The 27,782-nt window shown below is 34.8% G+C and overlaps 1 protein-coding gene across 3 annotated transcripts in view; it reads left to right on the forward strand.

Moving 5' to 3' along the window:
• The window catches only part of EML6 (EMAP like 6), a 284,438-nt gene that overhangs the window by 248,782 nt on the left and 7,874 nt on the right, over nucleotides 1-27,782 (forward strand). For 2 of the 3 annotated variants that reach the window (XM_074286942.1, XM_074286941.1), the window contains 11 exons: nucleotides 12,096-12,174; nucleotides 12,724-12,853; nucleotides 14,887-14,985; nucleotides 15,690-15,710; nucleotides 16,087-16,260; nucleotides 17,244-17,452; nucleotides 18,706-18,863; nucleotides 19,594-19,708; nucleotides 22,757-22,945; nucleotides 24,533-24,705; nucleotides 25,421-25,583. In XM_074286942.1, coding sequence (XP_074143043.1) covers nucleotides 12,096-12,174; nucleotides 12,724-12,853; nucleotides 14,887-14,985; nucleotides 15,690-15,710; nucleotides 16,087-16,260; nucleotides 17,244-17,452; nucleotides 18,706-18,863; nucleotides 19,594-19,708; nucleotides 22,757-22,945; nucleotides 24,533-24,705; nucleotides 25,421-25,583 — 1,510 coding nt within the window. The remainder of the gene's footprint in view (nucleotides 1-12,095; nucleotides 12,175-12,723; nucleotides 12,854-14,886; nucleotides 14,986-15,689; nucleotides 15,711-16,086; nucleotides 16,261-17,243; nucleotides 17,453-18,705; nucleotides 18,864-19,593; nucleotides 19,709-22,756; nucleotides 22,946-24,532; nucleotides 24,706-25,420; nucleotides 25,584-27,782) is intronic. The other variant, XM_074286943.1, reaches the window with a different exon arrangement.

Below are 27,782 nucleotides of genomic sequence, written 5' to 3' on the forward strand. Positions count from 1 at the left end.
ATCTCATTATCTCATTAACACTTAGTAAGAACCTAACAGCACAAAGTATGGAATCAATAAGGGAAGAAGAGAAGAGAAGAGAAGAGAAGAGAAGAGAAGAGAAGAGAAGAGAAGAGAAGAGAAGAGAAGAGAAGAGAAGAGAAGAGAAGAGAAGAGAAGAGAAGAGAAGAGAAGAGAAGAGAAGAATCACTGAACAACAGTCATTCTCAATTGCTCAAGATAATAAAAGAAAGTTTTTAAATGAATTGCAAAAAAACCCAGGTAATGATTCCAAATGCAAATTAGACATTTAATGATATTTAATAGCATTTGCTAGTTGGTCTGTTAATTTTTATTTTGTTCTCCCTAAACCAGTTTAGCATATCTATTTAAAATATTAATTTAGAGATTCCATGTAATTATAGAAAATTGTTACTTGAAAAATTATTATTAGAAAAACAATATTGCACAGAATCATAGCACACTGACTTTTGGGAAGAATGAAAACATCATAGATATATTTAAGCTCTCTTCCTATAGTACCTGATAAACCTAAGGCCTAAAATATCCTTACAGTTATACATTCACACAAAAAAAGAATACTAGGATTTTTAATTGATATTCAAATGATCTCTGAAGTCCTTCAAGTAAGTCTCCAATCTCCTATTTCTTCATCTATAAAATGAAGAGATGGCACAACAATCATATTGGGAAGCTAAAATTTTATCATATAAAAATTATGTATTTGATTTTTAGCCTGATTTATTCCACACACCTGCAAAGAGTTTAAGGAGAAAGTAAGTTCATCCAAATTTGATATAAAACATATTCTTTACCTAGTTGTCAAATAAAATTCTATGCAGGGAATCACCTGCTTTCAAGTAGCTTAAAGTCTGACGGGGAAAACACAATCTTATTAGCACAAGAGAAGACCCAGCAAAAAGTAATATAATTCTTGACCTAGACAAACTATCATTGAATAGTGTTGATATCTTTTTCATTTTTAGTATGGGCAAAATAAATAATTTATAATTATTTTCTTTCCTCTTCTGCACTTTGTTTTTTCCATCTCTCCTACTCCTTTTTTGTCCATTCTTTCCTACTTCTTTTCTATATTGTTTTATAAATCTTTTCTTCTTCCTTTTCATCTTTTCATTTCTTGCTTTCCTGATCCAAGGACAAATTGCTCTCGATTTTACCTGTGTTTCAGGAGTTGTGTTTGATTGGGGAGGGTTGTAAGAGTGATCTAATGGGGCTAGAGTACCCATTTGACTTGAAGGAACAACCTAGATAATCTCCTACACAATCTTACACAGTTCAAAGTCATGCTATTACATCTTAGGTATGAAGCAATTTTTTTTCATTTCTCTCATAGAAACTAAAGACAGGGATTTAAAAAAACAGTGTGAACCCTTTTTAATATAAAAATAAAATACCTTAAATGATTGCAAAGAGGACTGAAATAGGAGAAAGGAAATCTAGATTCTGATCCTGTTTCTATTCTTACCTAGCTATATGGCTTTATTTTTTTAGCTTTTTATTTTCAAGATATATGCATAGTTTTCAACATTTACCCTTGCAAAACTTTGCATTCGAATTTTTTTTCTCCCTCCCTTCTCCCCACCCTCTCCCTTAGACAGCAACTATTAAACAGGTCGTTTCATCTCTCTGTGATTCAGGGTCTTCTATAAAATACGGGAGCTGGCCTAAGTTACCTCCAAAATCCCTTCTACCTCTGGAAGTACAGCATTTTAATGGAAAATAAGTTAAATCTATTTTCCAAATGAAGATGCTGAGGATGGGTCCCTTTTATTGACAAATTTATATCCCTTTTCATCCACATGATCATTCTCACATCTCTAAGAGTCTAAATAGAAGAGTGAAGAAAGTAGTATTTAATGCCAAAGAACTTTGTTGAGAAAACTTTGATTTCAATAATAGAATGTATAGTCTCATTTAATCCTAATACATGGTCTCCTTTAACCTAGTTTCATAACATATGAGTCTATGGCATCTGGGTATTATAAGTTGTCTAAATCACATTACAAATATTTCATAAGTGTCTTCTTAAAAGAAATTGTAATTTCATTATTTTTTCAATGACTTCCTATAGCGGTGCAAGTAGCATATCTTCAAACAATGACCAACACACAAGAAAATGTCCTAAGCGACAGTATATGTAAGAAAGTATAAAATCAGAAAAGGAAGTGAGCCCAAAAAGGAGGGGTGGGGGATGGAATGTGGAAGAACATTCCAAATAATGCACTGGAATACAAGAAATATATGAAGGGATAAAAAAAAACAAACAAACTCGTAACCTGTTAATTAATCATCTCTCAAAGATGTGAAGAACAGAAAATTGCTCAGGATCAGAGGCATGGTTGGCTTGTAATCTGCTGGACAGAAGGAAATACCCACATTGATGGAATTGCAAATCCTTTCAAAAAATGTCAATAACCAAAAGAGAGGGTACTATTACTTCCTTTTCAATTGATATAGTCCATTTCTTTGGCTCTTTAATCATCAATAGTTCAATTCTGTCTTGAAACTTTAAACCCAAGTGGGAGTATTTAACTTGCATTTGCTCCACAAAGTAATAAAGGTCCCGGCAAAAACCCCATTGGTGACTATAGATAGAAATTTCAGTGGAGTATGTTGTACAAATAAATGAAGGAATAAATGAAAAGGTATTTTTTAATCATCTACTATGTGCCAAACACTTTGTTAAATATTGAGAGTACAAATAGAAAAGTGAGACACTCCCTGTTTTCTAGTTTACATTCTAATCAAGGGAGAAAAAACATAATAGGAAAGTTCAGTCACAGATCAACTAAGAAGTGTCCAGTGTTTCTTAGGATGTGGCCAGGTAGCCCAGGAATCCCTGGAATACAACTCTTAGGATGCATTACCGCAATAATGAACCCAGGAATCCCTGGGGTGCATTAACATCTCATATGGCAATGCCCAAGAGGCTCCAGGGAATTTTATCTGGGCTTTGAGAGGCCATGTCTGCAAGAGGGTGGAAGTAGGGGATAGTAAATGAACCAAACTCATGAGTGTTGGCAAAAAGGGAGTAGGCCAGAGGGTCAAAAGTTATCTAGTGTCCCTTGGGATTGGGCAATAGTTTGGGGGTAGCTTCAGCTCAAATATAAACATGCAAAAATGACATAACGTGAAAATTCAACTATCTACTCCAAAATATTTCTACATATGTGATTTTCCCACCTTGCTCACTAGTCCTATTCATCTTTCTATGCAGTTTTTGGGAGCCATGCTCTCAGAACAGTTCTAAAACATGGGTAGAGAACAACAAGATTTCTGCTTCTTTTGGTCAATTGATTTAAGTGTGTTTGAAGGAAATGAAATTACAATACATAATAGAGTCAGGAGGTTGAGTTGTTTCTGATCCCATTTGGAGTTTTCCAGGCAAAGATATTCGAGGTTTTGTTATTTCCTTTCCCAGCTCATTTTACAGATAAGGAAACTGAGGAAAATTGGGGTTAAGTGATTTGCTGAGAGTCACAAAGCTGATAAGTGTATGAGGCCACATTTGAATTCATGCTCTCCTAACTCCAGAGTCAGCACTGTCCACTGTGCAATCTAGCTGTCTGGGGTCAAGAGGACCTGTAGTCAAATGTTGCTTCTGATGCATAATGACTGTGTGATGTACATAAGTCACTTAACCTAACAGTTCCCAAACATGTTGTTCTCAAGACTCCTTTACATTTTTAAAATTACTAAGGACCCCAAAGATATTTTGTTTATGTGGATTATTTCTATTGATATTTGTAATATTATAAAGTAAGGTTGAAGAATTTGTTTAATTCATTTAAAAAAGCAATGCTAAACTCATCATGTTGATATAAATAGCATATTTTTAAGAAAAATAATTATATTTTCCAAAACAAATTGGACTGAGAAGAATGGCATTGTTTTATATTTTTGTAAGTTTCTTTAATATTCTGCTTATCCTGCTGGATTTTCATATCTGTTTCTGGGTTCAATGTATTGTGACATATTGCTTTGGTTGAAGTGTATGAATAGCAATCCAGTTAACACAGAGAAGTAGTTGCAAAATGAAAGAGTAGATTAATAATATAATCATGGATGATCTTTTATGCCATACCAAAATTCAGTAAATAGTAGTTTCATAAAGATTAATTATAATGTGAACTCTGAAACCATATCAATGAACTTTTCACACTCTGTTACATTACAATCCATTAGACTGTCTTACACTTTAAATGGATATTCTACCATGTTCGTAACATCATGTATTTGGTCACTGGGTTCAACTGAGCTAAACCAGATCTTCCAAATGCTGATATATTTCACTATATGATATAAAAAAATAACATTCATGATCATCACCATTGAATCATCACAACCAATCTCATCAGAAAAGTCTCTAAATGGGGGAAAGCTATCAAGGTCACCATAGGGTATACAAGTTTCCAAAAATTCTTATTTTGAAAGGTGCTCAAGAATCAAAATTTAATAAAAGGAACAATTTTTATTATTTTATTATTATTATTTTTAAGTAAAATTAGCAATTTTTGGCTAAATAATATTAAACACTAGCTATATTGAGAGTTCATAGTGATGAAGAATATGACCAGTGGTACAGTTAGGTGCTATTGCCTTGATTCATATGTGCAGTTTTGCTTACTGTTGCTTTTTATACCATCAGTGCAAAGGTCAACACAATTGCTCCAAGATAAATCATGAGATTCAAAAACAATTACTCAACACAGAATATTTCAGCACCACTTGTGTTTGTTGCTAAATATTCACATAAAAGATCTTTTTCAGTGATTAATTGGTGCTGATACAGAACAGATATGAACAAAATAGCAAGTTGGGCCATGTCTACTCGTTTGTAAGGTAAAGATACAGTTCTGTAGATGAGATATTAACTTGGTCTTCATGTTTGCAACTAAATATTTAATTCACACAGGTCTTGTAGCCACTAGAAAACTCCAATGTACACCTGAATGAGGAGATGAAAAGGGCAAATGATGCTTTAGTATTTTTTATGCTGCTGACCTAAAAATGTCTTGGAGATCACACTTTAAGGTGTTGACTTCACCTATAACTCTCCAAGATTAGTTATTGATGGTCTGCATTAAAAGAGGGAGTTTCCTAACTGGGAGTTCCCAGGCCCATAGACTTAGCTTCCTCCACTGGGGGAAAAAAAAAAAAAGTTAACTAGCTAGATAATTCTGATTTTAAAATAAAAAGATTGTGACATTTAGAAATGAATTTATTTATTTTCTATTGTCTTTTTCTGTATTGTTTAAAGTGACGTTATCTATACAATTAATAGTTTTTAATATTATAACAAGGATTTAAATTACTATGAATTTTGGAATAACTTGTTTTGTTTTACCATAAAGAGGACACCAGGAGACAAAGAATATGATTAGAGTGTCAGAAAACTGTAGGAGGAAATGATTAAAATTAGGAAATCATATACCTCCTTCAATTAGTAATCCCTCTTCAAGCTTAGTGCATGTAGACTCTAGCCACTTTACTCTATTCTCATACATTTTTAGCTTGAGTTTCCAGAGCTTGGCTAACTACATTTTCCTTCAGAGATTGAGGGGTATCACGAAAGACCAAGAAGTTCTTCTAATGCTATGCCTCCAAGCCCCTACTTCTATGTTTATTTTCATGATTATCAATTGATGTTAGATAACTGGAGTTAATTAGATTTTAGTTAGGAATATTTACTAAGGTCAGAGAAGAATGGTTCCCCTAAAAGTCTGTGACACATTTTCCCATAAGTACATACAGAGTATTGTGGAAAGTAAAACCAAACTTAGAACATGTGTGTCAATTTTCAGATCCTGGAAATCCTTCTGATAGAATCCTCAAGATGTTACCATTAAGTATAGTTTAACATTTCTCATGGATTCCTTGTAGAGCTTTGAATCTGCCTTTTTCCTTGTATCCAATATATCCTCAGCTCCTGATCCAGACATTGTCATCAACAATAGGAAGACTGAATTCTCCCATACTCTTTGAAGTTCATAAACTTCTCTTCTGGCCAAGAATATGGATATGAGAATAGGAAATCAAGACCAAGGCCAAGATCAGGTCTCTTTTCTTCCCCTCTTTTCTTCTCAATAACTTACTTGGCTGAAAGATCAGTCAAACTAAGCTGCCAGATTCTCTCATCTCTAGATTCTACACTTGTCTTCTATTTTATAGCATATATGAGAAATGACCAATTTTTTTTCAACCATTCTGAAAATATTTTATGCAACATCACTTCAATTCATCCAGTGGCTCTCTGGAGAACATCTAAACTGATATAGTCCATTTCCATGCTTGGTCTAGAATTATGATTAATTAACTAGAGACATGTTTTCATATGGAAAAAGTATCAGAGCATAACATCTAGTCAGTTACTTTATGTGAGGTGGGATGAAATTAATTGATGGATCCAGTCAATCTTCATCTTAGTAGTAAGAAAAAATATTTCAAATATATAATAAACATTTTTCATTTTAAAGAAGACAAATTTTTATTCATAGGAGTGTACTTCAAATTTGACTTGTAGATTTATTTTTCTTCTAATTGAGATCCAACATAGTTGCTTCTAATGTCAGACTACTTTCTTCTTTTTTTTTCAACATTATAGACTATTTATCTGATAACTAAGGCATTCTCAAAGTAAATTTAAAGGGATATTTATAGCTGATATATTTAAAAGCTCATCTTTTGCTTAAAGTGATGGTAGTGTTTATGATGGAGGGTTTCCCTGACTTTTTGCTAATATTTTCTTTAAGATTTTTGCATCAATATTCATTAGGGATATTGGTCTATGATTTTCTTTTTCTGTTTTGACCCTACCTGATTTAGGTGTCAGTACCATATCTGTATTCCTGGCTTTTTTTAAAGAACATCAATACAATAATATTTAAAGAACATCTTTCTTTGACCACTTAAGAATCACCAGCAGCTATGTAGTATAGTGGATAGGTCAGGAAGACGCAGTCTCAGGCATTTATTAACTGTGTGACTTTAACCTTCTATCTGCCTTAGTTTCCCTATATGTAAAAATATTGCAAGATTTTTGAAGCCAGAGACTATTTTTGCTTTTCTTAATCTACCCAGAGCTTAGCCCAATGTCTCATTAATGTTTAACAAATGTTTGATAATGATTACCTGGATATAAAAATTTTTGTCTCATTATTTTTCACTTGGATCATTCAATGCTTATTTTGATTGAAAATCACTAAAAGTAAGAAAATTATCATCATTTTAATTCCAGTGCCTTTTGTTAGTGCCATATCAAGGTAATAGGTTTGTCCAGCAGAATTCAGTCTTTATTCCCACCTTGTCTTACCATCATTTTTTATATTTTTTTGGTGTGAGGGGAAAACTGAGGCAGCCTTGAAGGAAACTTATAACCCTGGAGAAAATGGGGAAAGCTCTAAAAGAAACTAATTGCCATTATTTAAGTAAGTAGGTCACACCTAAAAAATTGAAATTTGGACCTCTATTTGGATATGGATTTCTCTGAGACCATTTTGGAGCAGGAATGTACACATACGTGCTTGTGTATGCTTGTATGTTTGATAAGCATACACAAGGGTCACACAGCTAGTAAGTGTCTGACTCTATATTTAAATTCTTGAAGAAGTGTATTCCTAACTTCAAGCTCAGCACTTTATCCACCATACCACTTAGCTTCATAAACTACAAATATTATTATATTTATTTTACATATGAGCAAACCAAGGCTCAGAGTTGTATATTGATTCTCCACAGTTACCAAGCGTGAGAAGTGAGATTTGACCAATACTCTCCTGAATCCAAGTCCAGAACACTTCAGAAAAAAAAAAAAAAAAAAAAAAACAACAACAACTTGGTTAAGTAATTCAAGATGCTTATTCTGGATTGGAAAATATGGGGCCAAGGGTTAAGGAGACATAGCAACTCTCTTTTTCAAGAATTTTCAAGTATTATAGTAAAGGAAATTTATATACACACATGTGTTTGTGTACACACACACACACACACACACACACACACACACACACACACACACACACACACATTCTCCTTGACTCTGCAAGGTACAATTAGGAGAAATAGGTAGAAGTACAGAAGCAGGTTTAGCTTTGTGCTAGGAAAAACTTCTACAAATTAGAATTGAAAACAGCTTGGGAAGAATGAGTATTACATCTAGCGTCAAAGAATGTGGGTTCAAATCCTGGCACTTCTGCCTATTATATGTGTATCAAAGAGCACATTATTTTCTCTTTATGGACTGCCATTTCCTCTTCTGGAAAATGAGGCAGTATCACTAAATGACCTTTTACCATTCTAGATTCTAGGACAGTGAAAGCTGCATCCACTTTGATGGGAATCCAAGTTTTATGTTTAGCAATAGCATTGTTGGGCATCAATATCACCTCAACTATGCACATGCCTTTGCTCTAGGATTGATTATGCCATCCAGTTCTTCATGGCCTGTGTGGGGGCTACCGAAACAGTGGGAACATTGCCTATTCCTACCCTGGGGCTCTTACAGGCTCTCACTCATTTGTATAGGCTGCATTCCCCTATCCTGAGCCAGAGAAAGATTCCCAAATGATGAAATACAACAATAAACCATAGGACAAAATATAGAATTAATCCCCAAGTGGCTTGTACCTAAGTTTTGCCTATTTCTTCTTGTATTTTCTATGATTTACATACCCTTTACAATTTTCTTCTAATCTACCCAGAGCTTTTTTCTCTTACTAAGATCTTTCTTTATCTTTCTTATCCTGAATATTTGATAAAATAATTCTTTTTTTCACATCCTTTTCTTCATTCTCCTCTCAGAGATTCACTATTTTCCCTGTAAAGTCCGACTTACTTCCTTCTTTTTTCCTTCTTTCCTCCTTTCCTCCTTCCTTTCCTTTATTCCTCCCTTTCCTTCCTCTTTCCTTCCTTTCTTCCTCCCCCTTCTCTTCCCTCTTCCTTTCTTCCTTCCTTCTTGTCTTCCTTCCTTTTTCTTTCTCTTTCTTTCTTCTTTCCTTCTTTCTTTCTTTCATTCTTCCATTCTTCATCCTTGGCCCTTTTGTGCACTTTTGCCATTTATGTACTACAAGTGAGCATATTGTTCTACTACCTCTTGTCTTGTGTGGCATTTAAAGCAACCAACTAACTACAAAAAGTTCATTGGTTTAAGTTGAATGAATTGTCCCTTACTCTACTATTACCCACCAAGATTAGCTTTTTACAAGACCACATCTCTGGTGGAGTCTAAATCTGGAAGATTTAGTACCACTGAATAATTCTTAGTGCCCAGTGTTTGAAGTTTTATGGATAACCGGAAAGAAGGCTTTAATACTTGTATTATGTTTTAACTTGCTTTCCTTTGGAGGCAGGGAATTGTCAAGTAAGTATTAACAGTACACTGGAAAAGCTCAGGTTTTCTATGAGTTTTCAGTACTAAGTTTTCATGAAGAAAAAGTCCTAAAGAGTAATTACTTATAATTTGCTTAATTTGCTACAATGCAGGTTTCTTTCCCTTGCCCCTTTCATCTTCAGTTTGGAAGCAATATAGCTTTGATCATATGCTTGTGAAAAAAAGAAGAAAAACTTTCTGATATTGCTTTACATTTCAATTTTTTTAAATGAATATAAAGGTGAAAATGCATTGAATGCTTTTGAATGTATATATACACATTCGTATATATAAATATATAATATTTGTGCTTGTATGCATATTCTTTATGTATAGATTATATATGTATATATACACATACATATATATGAATATATATATCCATAGCCTGTGTGTTTCTTGAAAATAAACCATGTGTTTTATAGCAAATGATTCTTTATGAACCATGCCATAACCATATTGTCCTCTTGCTCTCATCACAATCCCTGGCTTGCTTTTATCCATACTTAAATCTTCTTAGGTAAAAGAGTAAACCCAGGAATTTCATTTGAAAGTTCTACTAAAACAGAAAAAAGAGCAGGCGTCATGGGAAGGGACAATTAATGTGGAGACAGGAAATGTCTAACTGTGTGAAATGGCATGCCCCAACATCCTGATTTCCCTCAATTTAGTTACCAGAGACGTGAGCTGGGGATGTAGTTGTGCAAAGAATTGTTTTCTACCCATTATTTGTTGGTTACTATAGTACCATTTGGTCCAATTATCACTGAAGATTACGTAATCTGTTTTGATTGAACAGTTTCAGAGAAAATAAAGGTGTCTTGTTTTCCCCAGTGGGAAAAAAAATGCCAAACTGTTCCAGCAAGCAAGTTGGCCTACTAGTAAACACTGAAAATTATTAGACTAAATTATGAGTTAGATTTGAATCAAAAACAAAACATCCATTGTACCAATCTCTCCACCGCATTCAGGAGGATGTTATGTTTCTGGCAACAACAATTTGTGGATGGCACACACAAAAATAGCCAAGTCCATAGGAGGCGTTAGTAACTTCACGTAAAGTGTGTGGGAAGCATTGACAAAGCTTCCTTTTTTCTCCCTATTCTGTAGGCGCTTTAGTGCAGAGTTTGCCCAGTGACGCCAGGGTAGGAGCTTTCTGCATTTGTAGACTGGTGCACTCTTTCGTTTCTGTTTTAGTCCTTTGCTGGCATGCTTGAAAAGCATGGTTTGTGCCACACAGGAATGTCTGTTTCCCTTGAAAAATGCTTGTGCATGAATAAAATGATTTCATAATGATCCTCTATACTGTACTAAGTTTCTCACTTGGCTTTGTTTGCTGCTTACAAGGGGATCCAGGTAATATTTTCTCTCACATATTACAAGACTAGTTAACTGATATATTTGGTGAAGACATAATAAGCTGATTACACATTTGTATCTTTCATTTTTCTGTATCATTGTAGAAATGAATTTTAGGAAATATCTACATTGGACTAGGATATATTTACATAACATTTAAAATGGTATACTTTTTAAGAAATCCATAGTTGATCATGAGCAAACCACATTGCAGAATCTGTCAATATTTTTGTGTGAAATTTTATCCTCCAAATAGATGAATAAATAGCTTTTCAAAAGTGCTAACAAATAGCTTGACTTTGTCTGTAAATATGTGATATGGGACAGAGCTAAAAGAATATTTTGGATTTGTTATATATATATATATTTTTTTAGCAAATTTGAGGAATGAATTGAATACCTTCTTTGAGCTCCACCAATTGTAACATTCTGAGCTTTCTATAGAGCATAGACAATGAGTTTTTAGCCTAGATGTTTGATGCAGCAAATTTTGATCTCCTTAGGTGGGATATTCTTTATAGAATAAAATCATCTGTGTTCTGTATAACTAACTACAACCAGGACTACTAAAAAAAAATCCTCTTTACCTTTTGGATAATTAGAATTTTATCCATGTTCAACAAATACTTGGTTCTTAAAATTCCAGTGACTGTATCCCACTTAAATCTATGCCATCATCCCTAAAATAGGTGGTTAAGAATAGAAATTGAAGTTTTGAGACTTCCTAGAAAACAAACTGTGTCTTTATATTGATATGTAGATAGTAGATAATAGAAAAGAGTGGTCTCTCCTCAGTTCTGCTAAAAGGAAGCCAGAATCTCTCCATGATCTGTCAACTCACTTCTTAGTCTTAAATTAATAGCCTTTGAAAACTGCATTCATTCTTTCTGGCTTCTATGATACCTTCAAGAAATAAGGAACAGGGAGCAGCTAGTTGATGTAGTAGAGAGAGCACCAGTCCTGAAGTCAAGAGTATCTGAGTTCAAATCAGACCTTAGACACTTAACAATCCCTAGCTGTGTGACCCTAGGCAAATCACTTAACCCCAATTGCCTCAGGAAAAAAAAAAAAGGAACAGAGGTTACCTCAAGATATTTCCTTTTAAAGTGAATAGCTTAGGTAAGGGGAAATCATTCAAGCCTATGCTGCCACCATTAACATTGTTTGAAATTATTCCTACTACACAAAAAGGAAGAAGTCCAAAATGAAAGAGAAAGGGAGAAGATAAATTATCTGGACAAGTGATCTTAAAAGGCCCTACTTGCCCACAGATAGTGATCTTGAATGTGAAGATCTCTAAAAATCCATTGCTAACCATGGTGCTTATCTTGGCCAATGTCTGTTTTAGGCCACCAGTGAGCAGGGCAGCTCCCCAGCCAGAGAAACTTCAGAAGAATAATATCACCAAAAAAAAGAAACTGGTTGAGGTGAGGGGCTTCAGTTGTTTTGCTCTTATTTTTGATATATGCTGTCTTAGGGACTTAGAGCATTTGCTTGTCTGCATGAAAAAGGCAGAGAATTGTATCCATAGCTACTGTCCTTTTAAAGTGAAAAATCTATTCAGGCTAAGTTCTCCACTGAAAAATCAAGATGGCATTTACAATATTTCTCTTTTGTTTGACAGAAAATTCTGAGCTCCCCTTTAAGTTAATACCATGATCCTTTTACTTAAAAACTGTGGATGTTTCATTGATATAAAATTGCATGTGACATTAAATCAGAACAGGAAGAAAATGCTATTTGTTTAAAAAGTCCAAAAGACATTTTGCACTTTAATCAATAAACTGTAGCATTATAGAAGGCAAAATGAAATCCTTCATTTTCTCCCAAACTGATCAAGAATGAAGTAATTTTACTGATTGATACTGTCCACCAAACAATTCTTGACACATGCTTGCATTTTCACTTGTTTTATGTTATTCATTTGTTTTATTCTTCTGTTCTCTGGTGCCTCTCTGTTTTGTCTATAAATGTAGGAGCTGGCTTTAGATCACGTATTTGGCTATAGAGGATTTGACTGTCGTAATAATCTGCATTACCTTAATGATGGTGCCGATATAATCTTCCACACTGCAGCAGCAGGCATAGTTCAAAATCTTTCTACAGGTAATTAAAAATGGGGCCCAGCCTTGGAAATTCAGAATTTACTAGGAAGCCAAGCCTTCATAACATAAAACACAGGCATTTTCAGAAATGTTCTTATGTTTTTCCTATTTTTTTTTTTTTTTTGGTATTGTTGTCATGGAAATTTAACAAATTATCTCTAGCTAAATATCTCTTTGTATCCTTCCTTTTTGTCCCACTTGTTTTCTCTTGTGATATATTCAGAGCTATCTTCTAGGTATTGAATCCTCTTTCTGCCTTTAGTCTCAGTCCAAGTCAACTCTTGCTATATACAACCCCTAGGAGGGAGAGTAATGGTTCTACTGGAATCCTTGAGAGTGATGAACCCGAATACTGGATTGACCCCAATGCTCCTTTCACCATATTGCCTTCTCAACAATAAGGAAGGATTAATTAGTTATAGTCAACTGACTGCTCCCCTCATCATCTCCTACATTTTCTTTAGTAGGCATCTTTTTGTATCTGACAAATGGTAAATTAATGAATCAATTTTGCTTAGCATTGGAAAATGGCCTTCTGAAATATCAATCCTTAAAAGAAAGATTTGGGAAGCTTGAGCCCCAAATTCCTGAAGCTAGAGAAGTGCTCAAGTATTTCATATTTTGGAATCCCTAGTTCTCTATATTAAGATCAAGATCATAAAGCAGAAAGAACTTGGAAAAAAAGTTTTCCATTCAGAAAAAAAGAGTACATGCTCCCCAATGACCAAAATGCAGAAGATTCCAAGTTTATATTAATTTTGTGTGTGTGTGTGTGTGTGTGTGTGTGTGTGTGTGTGTTTACTCCAACAGAAATGCAGGTTCTTTTTGAGAGCCTGTACTCTTTTATTTCTGTCTTTGTGTCTAATAAGGTATAGAGTACCTGGTAAGTCAAATCAAGACAAATAAATAAATACTTATCAAGCACCTATTTTGAGCACAATGCTAAAAGATAAGGTTTCTAGGAAAGGCAAAAGTAATTCCTGCTCTCAAGAAACACAATCTAAAAAGGAGGCAATAAGCAAATAAATATGCACAAACAAGATATAGACAGATAAATTGAGATAATATTCAAGAGAAGATATTAGCAACAAGAGGAATAAAGGTGAATGCCTGTACCAGATGGAATTTTATCTACACTACAATGGAAGCCAGAGAAACCAAGAGCTAAATATGAGGAAGAAAATTAGACATGAGGGAACCACCAGGGAAAAGGCCTTGAGTTAGAAATTGGAGTATCTTCTGTGAGGAGCTAGTGTCAACGTGATAAAGAAATACTGGAAGGTGTCAGTGAGGCAATGGGCCTACTGTGATTAGCCTTAAGGACATTAGAAATGTCTGGATGACACAGTGGATAATGTGCTGGGCCTGGAGTGAGAAAGAGTCATCTTCCTGGGTTCTGAGCAAGTCACTTTATCCAGTTTATCTCATCTAAAAAATGAATTGGAGAAGGAAATGGCAAATCACTCCAGTATCTTTGCCCAAAAAACCCGACAATAACAAACAAGTCTGATAAGATTATGAAAAGTCAGACATGATAGAAAATTGACTAAATAAAAAGGACTGGAAAATAGGAAGGAGCCAGAATATGAAGAGTTTTAATAAATATTTGTTGATTAATTCATTGATTCTCTAATAGACCACTTACAAATGAAAATGTAATATTTTAAAATTAAATTTTATTGATATCTTTTGCTTTTTGTATCATCAGAGTTTTCCTTCCACATTCTCTCCTCCCTCCTCCTAGAGAGTCATCTCATATAGCAAATAGAATTTTTAAAGAAAAAGAAGAGAAAAAAATCAGGACAATTAATCAATACATGTGCATCAATGAACTTTCTGCCTCTACAAAGAAATAGGCCCAAGTAGCCTCTCATATTTCTTCTTTTGAGCTATGTTTGGAGAACATTATCTGAAGCTTCACATTTTTACACAGTCAATTCTAGTGATACAAAAAAAAAAAAAAGATCTTTTGGAAATAGTTCTTTAAAAATGTCTTTTGTGTTTCTACTAAGTCTTTTCTTTATTTTTTTTTAGGAAGTCAGAGTTTCTATTTGGAACACACGGATGACATTCTCTGTTTGACTGTAAACCAACACCCTAAGTATAAAAATGTGGTAGCCACCAGCCAAATAGGTAGGAGATTCTTTGTATTAACTAAGAAATTCTATATTCCCAAATGATCAGGGACACTGATTTATTGGAAATCATAGATTTTATTCATTTCATATATGGAATCTGGTCATTGTCATTTCCCCTTTTATTCTTTCTTTTTTGATGAGGTTATTGATTTTGAACATTTTACTTAAGTGTTTTCAGGATGGTTGGTGATTTGAAGGATCCACAATAAATATATTACTTCTTATCCAAAGAACATATGTGGAACATTTCTCAACCCCATCCAAACAGACCCAAGATATGAAATGAAAGATTGATAAGACATGCAAACCTATGATATTCCATTGGCAATAGTGACATAGTTATAATACACTGTTTGCTAAAGTGAGTTCTGGGGGATAGAGATAAGAATGCGTTCAGTATGAATCTTCCAAATCAGTGTTCCTGACACAGCTGTGCCCTGGGAACCCACCAACTACAAATGTGGACCTGACTCACATTTGTTCTTTTGATTTTTTTTTTTACTTGGTCACTTCAAGGATAATGTTTTTGGCTTAGTTCACCAATATTCCTGCTTGTTTTCATTGAGCTCATGTCCATTTTACAATTTAATTTTGTGCTTTCTGATGCTGGTGTTGAGTGCTTCAGTATTAGAAATATGACTTATTTTAGCTATTGTTTTCCCTTGGTGCTTCCTCATTGCCATTGCTCACACAATGCAGGTGATATTGTGGAAATCCCAGGTAAGGCTATTTCATCTATGAGTAGTTTTCATCCACACAGCAAAACCCTTTCAACCTTTTATGTTGTATCTGGTTGTATCAAGATGAATTGAAGATACAAACCATATACTATCCCAAATTGTTTCTTTGTATAAAATCCTCCATGAATGTTTGTCATTTACATAGTATCTGTCTCCACAAGCAAGATGTTTTCCCATTTTCTTCCAATTATTCTAGACATTTAATAGCTATTGACTTCTTGAGCCCAATATGAAATTTTGATTGCCCCTAAGTTAGTATTTTTAAAAAGAAAAAGGCTTCTACATAATTTTAAACCAACCGGTAATTTGAGATTTCTTTAACCTTAATTCTTTATTGTACTTTCTTTGATTCTCAGGAACAACGCCTTCAATCCACATATGGGATGCAATGAGCAAGCAGACACTTTCAATGCTTCGATGTTTCCATGCAAAAGGGGTTAATTATATCAATTTCAGTGCTACTGGAAAGCTCTTGGTGTCAGTAGGAGTAGACCCTGAGCATACGATCACAGTCTGGCGTTGGCAAGAAGGTAAAGTTAAGGCTATGTGTTCTTTTCACTCTCTGAGTGAGGAAGACTGTCAGCTTCTATTTCCTGGGTAAGAACTAGTGAAGTAAAGTGGTTATTTCAACATCACACAGTGAAATCAGGGCAAAGGGAAAAGCAAAGAGAATAACTGTCTTTTTTCTGTTTTAGCTCCAACACAAGTTTAAATTCCAGATTAGAGCTAGAATTAGTTTTGACTTTATATTAGATTCCAGTTAGACATTTTACTGCAGTGGAATTTTGAAGAAGTCACTTAACTTCATTTGGTTTTCTCATCTATAAAGTGAGGATAATAATAACTCTAATTCCCAGGGTGTTATGAAGATCTACAATAACATAAAGTTCTTTGCAAACCTTAATAATAATAATAAAGGCTAGCAAAAGTGCCATATAAATGTTATATTAAATAGTTAACTATTATGACTATTATTAGCAAGCTATTATTGTTGTTATTATCAGAATGGTTTCAGGACAGCTGGACAGCATAATGGATAGAGTCCCAGGCTTGGAGGCAGAAAGATTTGAGTTTAAATCCGAAGTTATTGTGTGATCCTGGGCAAGCCATTTAATCTTGATTTGCTTTAGTTTTCTCAGCTATAAAAATAGGGATAATAATGGTACCTTCCTCCTAGTGTTCTTATTACCATCAAGTGAGATATTTGTAAAGTACTTAGAATTGCGCCTGGCACATAGTAAGGGATAAAAATATTAGGTATTATTTTAATAGTATTATCATTGGTGAAATAGCACTTCCTCTTTAGATAAATTAGATCTCTAGCCTTTTTGTTAAAAAGGAAGAATACAACATATGTTAAATATTAGAAACACAATTACTAGTATAGAAAGATCTTCATATTCTTGAGATAATTTCCTTCACAACTGGTTTAAAAAGTAAAAGCAACAGAAGGTAAGATTTCCTAGTAAAGAGGGTTGAGAAACAACTTAGCTGATGTTTCTTATGAATGCAGGTGCCAGAGTTGCCAGCCGAGGGGGTCATCTTGAACGAATATTTGTGGTGGAATTCCGTCCAGACTCTGACACACAATTTGTATCAGTGGGAGTCAAGCACATGAAGTTCTGGACACTGGCTGGCAGTGCCCTACTGTATAAGAAAGGAGTTATTGGATCCATGGAAGGTGCCAAAATGCAGACCATGCTATCTGTGGCCTTTGGTGCTGTAAGTTCTAACACGACACTCTTGGGGGGTGCAAATGGGAAGTAACAGCCCTCTAAACAGGAGACATCTCCAAGCCTTCTAATTGTACCTCTCCCGCACAAGAAATTCTGCCCAAGCCAAAGGGCGTTTTTCCTTAACCTCTGCTTCCAAATCTGGATTTGCTAGTGTCTCTGGAGTCAGGGGACCTGGGAGCAAGTCTCACATTAGATACTTACCACCTGTATAATGGTCTAGCTTAGTGATCCTCAAACTTTTTAAATAGGGGGACAGTTCACTGTCCTTCAGATTGTGGGAGGGCCAGACTATGGTAAAAACAAAAACTCACACCCCTCAGCCCATTTGCCATAACCTGGAGGGCGATATAAACGTCCTCAGAGGGCCACATCTGGCCTGTGGGCCATAGTTTGAGAACCCCTGCTAGTAGCAGATTATAAATTTCCTTATATATAACACAAGGTGGTTAGAATGAATGGTCTCTGAGGTCTCTTCCAACTCCAAATCTATTTTTAAAAAATCATATATTTTGATCACTACAGCCTTAATAAACCAGGGTGCTTAAGTTCTTTGAGCTAGCAATTAAGAAAAATATAGAAAGATATGCTGGGGGAATGATTTCCTCCTCTGAACCATGATTGGTCTAATTCACAGCCCTTGGGAATATCTTTCCTGTCCTGAATCAATCCATCCAAGCATTGGGGGTACAATTGCTACCTTTCCATAGCATAGGTGAGATTGGGACTGATGTGATACTCCAGCCAGCTGATGCTTTGTTGTTGATTGTGGTCAAATTTTTTTTGATGATCTAGGGATGAATTAATTTACTTTGTAGATCACCCACAGAAAATGTTGACTCTCAAAATGATTTCCCTTGCCCTTTAGCATGTATGTGGGTCACCTTCTTCTCCTGTTAGCAGTATAATATGTTCATGGGATGAAAATTCATTTTAATGGAAATCTGGGGGGGGGGGAACTATCATTAGCAAAATAGATAAATGAAAATGAACAAATGTGTAGGTCATTCCAAAATCAAATCCAAAGAATTTCTGTATTATGCATGATTCAGGATGATTTGCATCTATTACTTATTTGCCTTTATTATGACAGATGCTCAAAAGTTGAATTTTTTTTTCCTTTTGCATTTGCTTATAAATAGCTCTATTTTGTTACAGCAGCCAAGCAGATGAGGAAAGTATCTATTCAAGGCATCATGCCCATTTCTGGCACTGAAAATTGTTCATTTGTTTTTCTTCCAGAACAATCTCACTTTCACTGGCGCCATAAATGGAGATGTCTATGTCTGGAAGGACCATTTTCTTATTAGGCTGGTAGCCAAAGCTCACACAGGCCCAGTCTTTACAATGTATACAACTCTTCGAGATGGACTGATAGTCACTGGTGGAAAGGAGAGACCGTAAGCTATATATTTTCTAGAAATATTATGCCATTTTTTTCTATCTCTGGGAAAAGGGTTGCCAACAACTTCTTTTCCTCCGAAGTATGGATTTTCTCTGGAGGAATGCTTCCATATTAATTCTCCTATCCCTCATGTTCAGGAAGGAGATTTGTCCCTGCTATTCTCCAAGAGATTCCTAGATCAAGTGATCCTTGATGATGTAAGAGAAGAAAAGCATCAGGGCAGTTTGGCTTCAGAAACCCCAAATGTAGACAGTTGAGTGAAGAGCAAAATGCCTAATTTAAAAGGGTCCTGAAAGACATTGAGGATTCCTGAAGCAAATGGAATTTCTTTAGTAGTTACAATATGCTCCCTGCTAGAGCTCTTTCAAGGATAAGAAACACTGTGGAAAGGACAGGATTTAGGAGAGGCCATAGTGTGATTCACTAGATCACATTTTTTTCCTCCTCTCAAAATACAGAATATCATTATTTGAAGTCAGATGACTTGAATTCAAATCTTGTCTTAGACGTTTACATGGTAACTTAAAAGGGACATGAACCATGAATAGAAAAGCAAAACCCACAGAAAAACTTGAATGGTGTTTTTTCAGACATACCAATTATTTATCAAAGATTAGGTGGATAAAAAATTGGTTGTACATTTGCTGAAATGGTTGGTAAAGAGAATGGAAAATGGAGTGGGGATGAGGATCTTATTCTCCATATGCCTGCCTACTCCCTTTTAGGACCAAAGAAGGAGGAGCTGTGAAATTGTGGGACCAGGAGATGAAGCGCTGCCGAGCATTTCAGCTAGAAACTGGGCAGCTGGTGGAATGTGTACGCTCAGTGTGTAGAGGCAAAGTAAGTAGAAATCAGCATAGCACTATTACCTGTATTTCCCTTCTTCTCAGGTCCTCCCACTGAGCTTAGGAAAAAACCAGGATTAAGCAAGTAGGGATCAGAGTTTACCTACATTCAAATGTAGCTGATTCTGAATCCACCAACCCATAACTTAGAAAGGGAAGATGCCTATGATATATAAAAGAATATGGAACTTTTCATCTCAAAACAGACATTTTTTTCTTATAGGCAAATAAATTATTAGGGGAGAATAGGAGAAAGCAGATGAGCCTCACAAAACACTCATAAACTCAGTAAAGACTGTAACCAAATTTATTGTATTAGTTAGAAAGGATTGTGTTATCATTCAAGAAGAAGAAAGTCAAGAAAATGTTTATAATTTTTCTAAGTATATATGGGAATATATGATCTCTGATCTAAAAAAGATTTGAGAGATTCAATGTCCTCATTTTATGAACAAAGAAATATTATGGCTAGATAGTGGCAGATCTACTCAGTTCCACTGACTCCCAGGACAGTATTCTTTCCATTTCTCTATTTCTGAATTAATAAGCACTTCATGATTTTTGTCTTATGGCAAATCTAGAGGTCAATTTTATACTTAATTTCACCACACAATAACAATGACAACACTTTAGCTTGATCTAAAATCTGATAAAATTAAGAAATAGGTCTTTGATCTACTGAGTGTACTCTCCAGGTCAATGATCTGTAGCTTTCTGGCCAGAGTTTTTGGTCAAGTGAAATTTCAAAAACTTAAGAAAGGTGGTTTGGGGAAGAGGAATGGTGCTATGTTTATAATAGATAACATTGGGGGGAAAAGTAAATTAGCATCAAAAGCTTGGACCTATGATGTTCTAAAATAGCAAAAAATAAATAAATAAATAAATAAAATTGGAATGGTGGTAGTAGCAGGCAGTTGAATCAGCTTCCTTGACTAATGCCTTTCCATCCTTAGGATGGCAATAGGCAGAAAAATAATTTTTAATTAGTCAATTATGTGGAACACTTACTGTATATTAATCTGTAAATTAGATGTTGCTGGAACATAAAAAGAAAGAAACCTTTATAATAAGAATCCCACCTTATCTTTTTATCTAGAAAACTTCTTAAAGATTATGATAGCATTCTCCTTTCTCCTTGATACAGTGCACACATACACAGGCTGAAGATACAAGCATAATCAAGTGGCTCAAACAAAAATCCCAGACTTTTTAGTTTGGCACTTAAAACTCTTTACAATCTGGATCCAATCCAGATTCTCATTCTTCCCTTTTAGGTTCTCTATTATCATGACTTGTCACAGTTAAAAGTTAGCTCAGTGCCCATCTACTCCAATTCACCTGGAAAAGACAAATTCCCTCTACATTCACTTACAGACATTCCGTAAGTGAGTAAAAGGCAACATATTTCATTGTAGAATAACTCAGATTGTCAGAAAGTTTTTCCTTATATCAAACTGAAATTCTAGATAAACTACATTTCCATCCACCACTTCATCCACTCCTATTGCATCAACAGTACTAGTTTAAGAACCTAATGAAAAAAGGAAACTAAGCATCATGACCTATTCTTGATCAAATTATGTTAGTTCTTTGGGAACATTGTTTCTTTTTCTAGGTTCTAATAACTAGTTTCTTTGTTCTAGAATTCTGCCAAGAATAAAAGTTAAGTTCATTTGGTCTGTAGTTTGAAGATTATCTGTTCTGTTTTTTGAAAGTCTGAGTAATGCTTACCTTTATCCAATTTTGCAACATGTCTCCATTATCATTCCAAAATGATTGACAAAGACATTCACTTCTCTTGGTTCTTATTAAAGATAGGATTTCTTTTATTAAAATCAGCTAGCCACTTCCTACATATTTATTATGTAGTATCTAGACCTATAATTTTCTTATTAATAGAGAAAATAGGAGCAAAACTTGGGTTCAAGTCTTACTCCTGACATATACTAGCTAAGTGACACTGGGGAAGTCATTTAGCTCCTCCACTGAGACTACTGGATTAAAGAGCTCCTGGACCTGGAGTCAGGATGAAATTATTCAAATCCTACCTCGTATACTTGTTAGTTGTATGATCCTGGACAAGTTATTTAATTTCTGTTTGCCACCAGTTCCTCATCTGTAAAATGGGGATAAGAGCCTACCATCTAGTATTGTTAGGATGATTTTTTTTTTTAAAAAAGTAATATCTGTAAAGCACTTTGCAAAACCTTAAGAAGCCAGCATTTATGTAATCCATGAGATCTTTCCAAATCTCTTACGTCTTTGAAATCTACTTTCCCAAAATCTAAGACACATACACCAGAACATTCCTAGCTTTCTTCCCTTATCTATCAAAAACTTTTAAGATGTAGTGATCACTTCCTCTCAAAGTTCCCACCATGTCTATCTCTAATAACCAGTTTTTCTTTGGTAAGAATTAAACTAATCACAATTTTCTGAATTAATTAAACCCATTTCATACTTTCTTCTTTTTTCCATCAAACTGTCTCCTATTTTCCTTCCAAATCCAATTCTAAAGTTTACCGTCTATGCTTAGCAAGAGCAATCTGTCCCTTCTCAAAAAACACTTGTTGCATATTATGTCTCCCCTTAGCACTAACCTATCTCTAATTTACATTATAATTATTTGATTCTCTTTTTTATCTCCTGGGACCTCAGCTCTCTGAGGGGAGAGGCCTTGCTTTCTTACTCAGTGCTTTGCTGAGGCATAAGAGGCACTTATTAAATGTTGCATTGAATTAAATCGAATGTTTGGGAAATGAGAGGAAAAACAAGGAAATAAAATGACTTATTGGTAGTAGGAAGATGAAATATGCTACATGAGCTATGAATGAGTGAAATGAATGGATGAAAAAATGTTCTAACAAGACAAAGAAAATAGTAAATGATAAAGACTAGTAGATTTTTGGTTGTTTTGAAAGCTACTATGAGTAGTTGAGGTAGATGTAGGGAGAAAAAAGGGAATCCTAACTTTCTCTTTTAATATTATAGGTATTTATTACATTTCCTCAAGTTTACATTAGCTTCATTTTTATTTCAACAGGGGAAAATTTTAGTGGGAACCAAAGATGGAGAAATAATTGAAGTTGGTGAAAAAAATGCTGCTTCCAACATGTTGATTGATGGACACATGGAAGGGGAGATCTGGGGTCTGGCCACTCATCCTACCAAGGATATTTTCATCTCAGCCAGCAATGATGGTACAGCCAGGATATGGGACTTGGCAGATAAAGTGAGTGATGCTGCTTCCTTTTCCAAATGGGACTAATTTCAGAAATTACTCCAGTATCAAACCCCATCAAGAGGGTAATTCCTTTGACTGGGATGTGTTTGAGTGATACCAATGTTTACTTCTTTAGATTTAAAAATGTCCACTATTTTAAAAACACAACTACATTTAGGATGTAGTTTTTAAAAAAAAGTAGTCTGGATAATGATGACAGGTGGACTGCCCCAAGAGTCTACATTTGACTTTAAGGGTCAAATATATATATAGCACTAAACTTAGTGCCAGAGATATACATACAAAAAACAAAGACAGTTTCTGACCTGCCATAGTGGAGATCCAGCACAGAATCCAAATTAAAGTGGGTTTCCTTATAGATAGTGAAATCTTCCAGATGTTCCTGTCAGTGTATGAAACATTACTAGTTGCATCAAGCCCAGAACATTGCAGAGCCTCCTGGAAGATATTTGTAATCAAGCAAAAAGTACTGTGGTATGGCAATGAGTTGTAGAACAATATTGCATTATATAAAGAATGAAAAAGGAGTTTCACTCAGAGAATAAGGCAACCAGAAAAGGGATCTGGAGACTATACACTGTGTTAAGTTCTGTGAAGGATATGAGAGCATAATGTAATCACTTCCCTCCAGGATATTATCATTGAGTTAGGAAGAAAGATTTCCACATATAAAACAATTAGGGAATAATTCAGAAGAGTATCATTATATACTAAATGACATGATTTATATTCTAAGTATTGTAAAAGGTTAGAGAAGGAAGAAATCTGGCCTGGAATTCCACAGATAGAATTTAAGTTAGGTCTCTAAAAACTGTTCTGTCTGCCAGTTATATCTTTAGGTCATGTTTCTGGAAGAAAGTACAATAAATATTTAAATAAATACAACATTAATAGCTACCATTTAAATAGTGCTTTAACAATTGCAACATGCTTTTACAAATATTTTCTCATTTTATCTCACAATGACCCCCGGAGGTATGTGCTATTATTATCCCAATTTTACAGATGAGAATATTAAAGCAGGTAAATGTTAAGTAACTTACCTAACATTACACAGCAAGTAAGCATTTAAGGCTAGATTTGAACTTAGGCCTCCTGACTCCAGGCCCAGTGCTCTGTTCTCTATGCTGCTTCTGTGTATTAGAATTAGAATTCATTCATGTATATGTTTATCACTCAATTAATCAACAACTATTTAAGTGCTTACTATGTGTCAGACAGTCATCACTCATAATTTATTAAGCCCCTGCCGTGTGACAAAACATTACACTGAGCGCTAAGGGAAATGGAAAAATTAGGTAGAAGAGAATTCCTGCCTTTGTAGAGTTGACTATTTATTCATTGGGAAATCAGAAACCAGTAGCTAGAACACATTCATGGTAGCCCACTAGTGTGGGGACACTTATTATCAAACAGAAACTTACTATATAGCCGAACCATTTAGTTACAGTTTTCTATAAGAGATCTATGTCTCTGGGATATCACAGCTAGGTGGGTCTAGCCATTGCATTTTCCTTGAATTACCAACTGAAGAAGTTTTATGATTTTGAAACAGGGTTCCTTATGTCTCTGCAGAAACTTCTGAACAAGGTCAACTTGGGACATGCAGCTAGATGTGCTGCCTACAGCCCTGATGGAGATATGGTGGCCATTGGCATGAAGAACGGAGAATTTGTCATCTTATTGGTGAACAGCCTGAAAGTCTGGGGGAAAAAAAGAGATCGGAAATCAGCTATTCAGGATATCAGGTATTAATGGGTGTCAGGGTGGGCACTCCACTTACTGGGGACTCAACAAGCTCTGGCCAGTAGAAGAGGGCATCTAAAAGTACTCAGTTGTCACTCAAACCTTTCCTCTAGCCATTGAATGGATGTTTCTAGGGGTCTTATGCTATCACTGGTTTTAAAAAAGAGAAAAAGAACACAGCTATAAATGTACTTGAATTGAATTTCATAATGTCTGCTGAGTTTGTTGAAACAAACATAATTGCTTAGATAACAATATCATCCAAGACTATATAAATACTATGGAATTAAATTTGAATCATCTTCATTTTTCCCCTACTTCAGCCAAGACAAAGGAGGGTTGGTAAACCAGTGGGTTTTTTTGTTTTGTTTTTTTTGTTTTGTTTGTCTTTGTAAAAAATGGCAAGAAAATTGAATTTTAAGATTTGAATGGAGATGATGGAACCATTAGGAATAAAGTAATTTAAAAGATCTCTAAGGCCTCTTGTAGACCTATATCAGTGATCCCATAACTGTGAGTAAGGAATATAGGAAAGAAGTGACCACAAATTATATTGGGATGAGATCTTGTTGCCTGTGAGGCCAGGGTAGATTTAATTTATATGTAAATCTGCCAGATCAAAGTGAGAGCAGATTATGTATTTCTTTTCAAAACCAATTAAAAACTATTCCCCATTTTTGTTCTCCATTGACCATGCCCCTGGTTTATTTCTTCTAGAATGAGTCCAGACAACCACTTCTTAGCTGTGGGTTCATCAGAGCATACTGTGGACTTCTATGATCTCACCCAAGGCACAAACTTGAACCGAATTGGGTATTGCAAAGATATTCCAAGCTTTGTTATTCAGATGGATTTCTCAGCTGACAGCAAATACATTCAGGTATTTTTTAATTGAATTAAGTTTATTTCAATTGTATCAAACACTAATAATAGTAAGCATTTACATAGCATTTTAAAGTTCACAAATTCTTTTACATAAATTATCTCATTTTCTCTTCCTGACAATCTTGTAAAATCGAAACTATTATCATTCCAATTTACAAATGAGGAAATTGAGATAGAAAAAGGTGAAGTGACTTAGCCTAGTCAGATGGCTGTTGGGTGTCTAATACTAGAAGTCAAGGTTATATGCATGGATAGAATAGAATAGAATTGGATTTGATTGGATTGAATAGAATTGTACAAGGCAGGACAGAAGAGGAGAAGGAGAAGGAGAAGGAGAAGGAGAAGGAGAAGGAGAAGGAGAAGGGAGAAGGGAGAAGGAGAAGAGAGGAAAGGAGAGGAGAGGAGAGGAGAGGAGAGGAGAGGAGAGGAGAGGAGAGGAGAGGAGAGGAAGGATTGAATTGTTTTGAGAGGATAGGATAGGATTGGCTAGAATTGGATAGGATAGGATACGATTGAATTGTTTAGAATTGGTTATACTGAACATTCCTATGATTTCAATAGTATGGGAAAATCCCATAGGAAATTCCCAAAATAGTATGGGAAGAAACTCCTAACAATACAGGAAATTATCTTTTTTTCCAACTGCTTTTCACAGTTTTGTCTTTCTCTGAGAAGATAACTTTCCTAGGATCACACAACCAATATGTATCAGAAGAGGGACTTAAAACCAGGTTTTCCATGCTTTAAAGTCCAGATTTCTCTTTACTAAGACTCCCTGCCATTTTGCTGATATTGCTTTAAAAAAAAAAAAAAAAAAAAAAAAAAAAAGCTTTTTATTTTCAAAAATATACATGGATAATTTTTCAACATTGATCCTTGCAAAACTTTGTGTTCCAATTTTCCTCCCCTTCCTCCCACCCCCTCCCCTAGATGGCAAGTAATCCAATATATGTTAAACATGTTAAATATATATATTTTAAATCCAATATATGTATACAAATCAAGTTATCTTGCACAAAATAAAATTAGATCAAAAAGGAAAAAAATGAGAAAAAAAACAAAATGCAAGCAAACAGCAACAAAAAGAATGAAAATGCTCTCTTGTGATCCACCCTCAGTTCCCACAGTCCTTTCTCTTCAACACAAGATCACTGCAACTGGCCTCAGTCATCTCATTGTTAAAAAGAGCCACATCCAGCTGATATTGCTTCATTTTATATCATGTATATTTTTTCTACTGTATCCCTCCTCCCACTCCCCAAAATAGCTAAAATTTTTCATTCAATTCTCAATGAATCTGTTAATTATGAAGTTTGGTATATAAAATCAGAAGAACAAGTCAGACTTCAGTATTCTCAAAAGACAACCAATCTCATCCATTGTCCTTGGGAGAATTGTTTACTACTTTGAAAATTATGAATTATCATATACTTGAGTTAGTTTTTTTCTTTTTTCCACAATTATTTTTCTATTTTGTCTCACTGGAGTTTCAAATGGATTTTAATAGGTAGCTATGCAATAGGAAAGTTGTTGTTTTTTTAAATCATTGCTTCTTAACACCAAGTCCACTTTGCCATCTGGTTGCCTCTTAATACATACTGTGTGTAAAGGATTAAGCTAGGAGTAAGGGAGATATAAACCTTTGATTAAAAAAAACACCATACTCCCAGTCTTCATGGAGCTATCTGCAGAGAGACAGATAATTGCCAAGTAATACATTGTAGACGGTACCAAAAGAAGAGCTACTTTAAGTATTTTGAGGGGAAAAGTTAACAGAAACTAATCAGAGAAGTCATAATCTAGGGGCAGGTGGCATTTGAAATGAATTTTAAGGTATGAGAAGGATTTCAAGAGGCATGAAGGGAAGAAAGGACATTCTGAGTATATATATGGAACCATATAAGTAAAGGTATAGAGGTAGGAAAGTAAAAGATATTATTTGAGGCTGGAACATAAAGCATGAATATGAAAAGCAATTCAGTTCAACATTTTTAATAAGAGTATTATGTGCTTGGACACTCTGCTAGGTGATGGGGACCCAAAGGCAAAAAAAATTAAAACAAAAACCAGTTTTTGCATTCAAGGAGTTCACAGTGTAATAGAGATATAACATGTAAACATTAACACAACAGTGGAGAGAGAGCATTAACAACTTAAGGGAGCAGGAAAGTTAGCCTTGAAGGAAGTCTGACAT

This window comes from Sminthopsis crassicaudata, chromosome 2 (genome assembly GCF_048593235.1).
Source record: "Sminthopsis crassicaudata isolate SCR6 chromosome 2, ASM4859323v1, whole genome shotgun sequence".
Taxonomy (NCBI): Eukaryota; Metazoa; Chordata; class Mammalia; order Dasyuromorphia; family Dasyuridae; genus Sminthopsis; species Sminthopsis crassicaudata.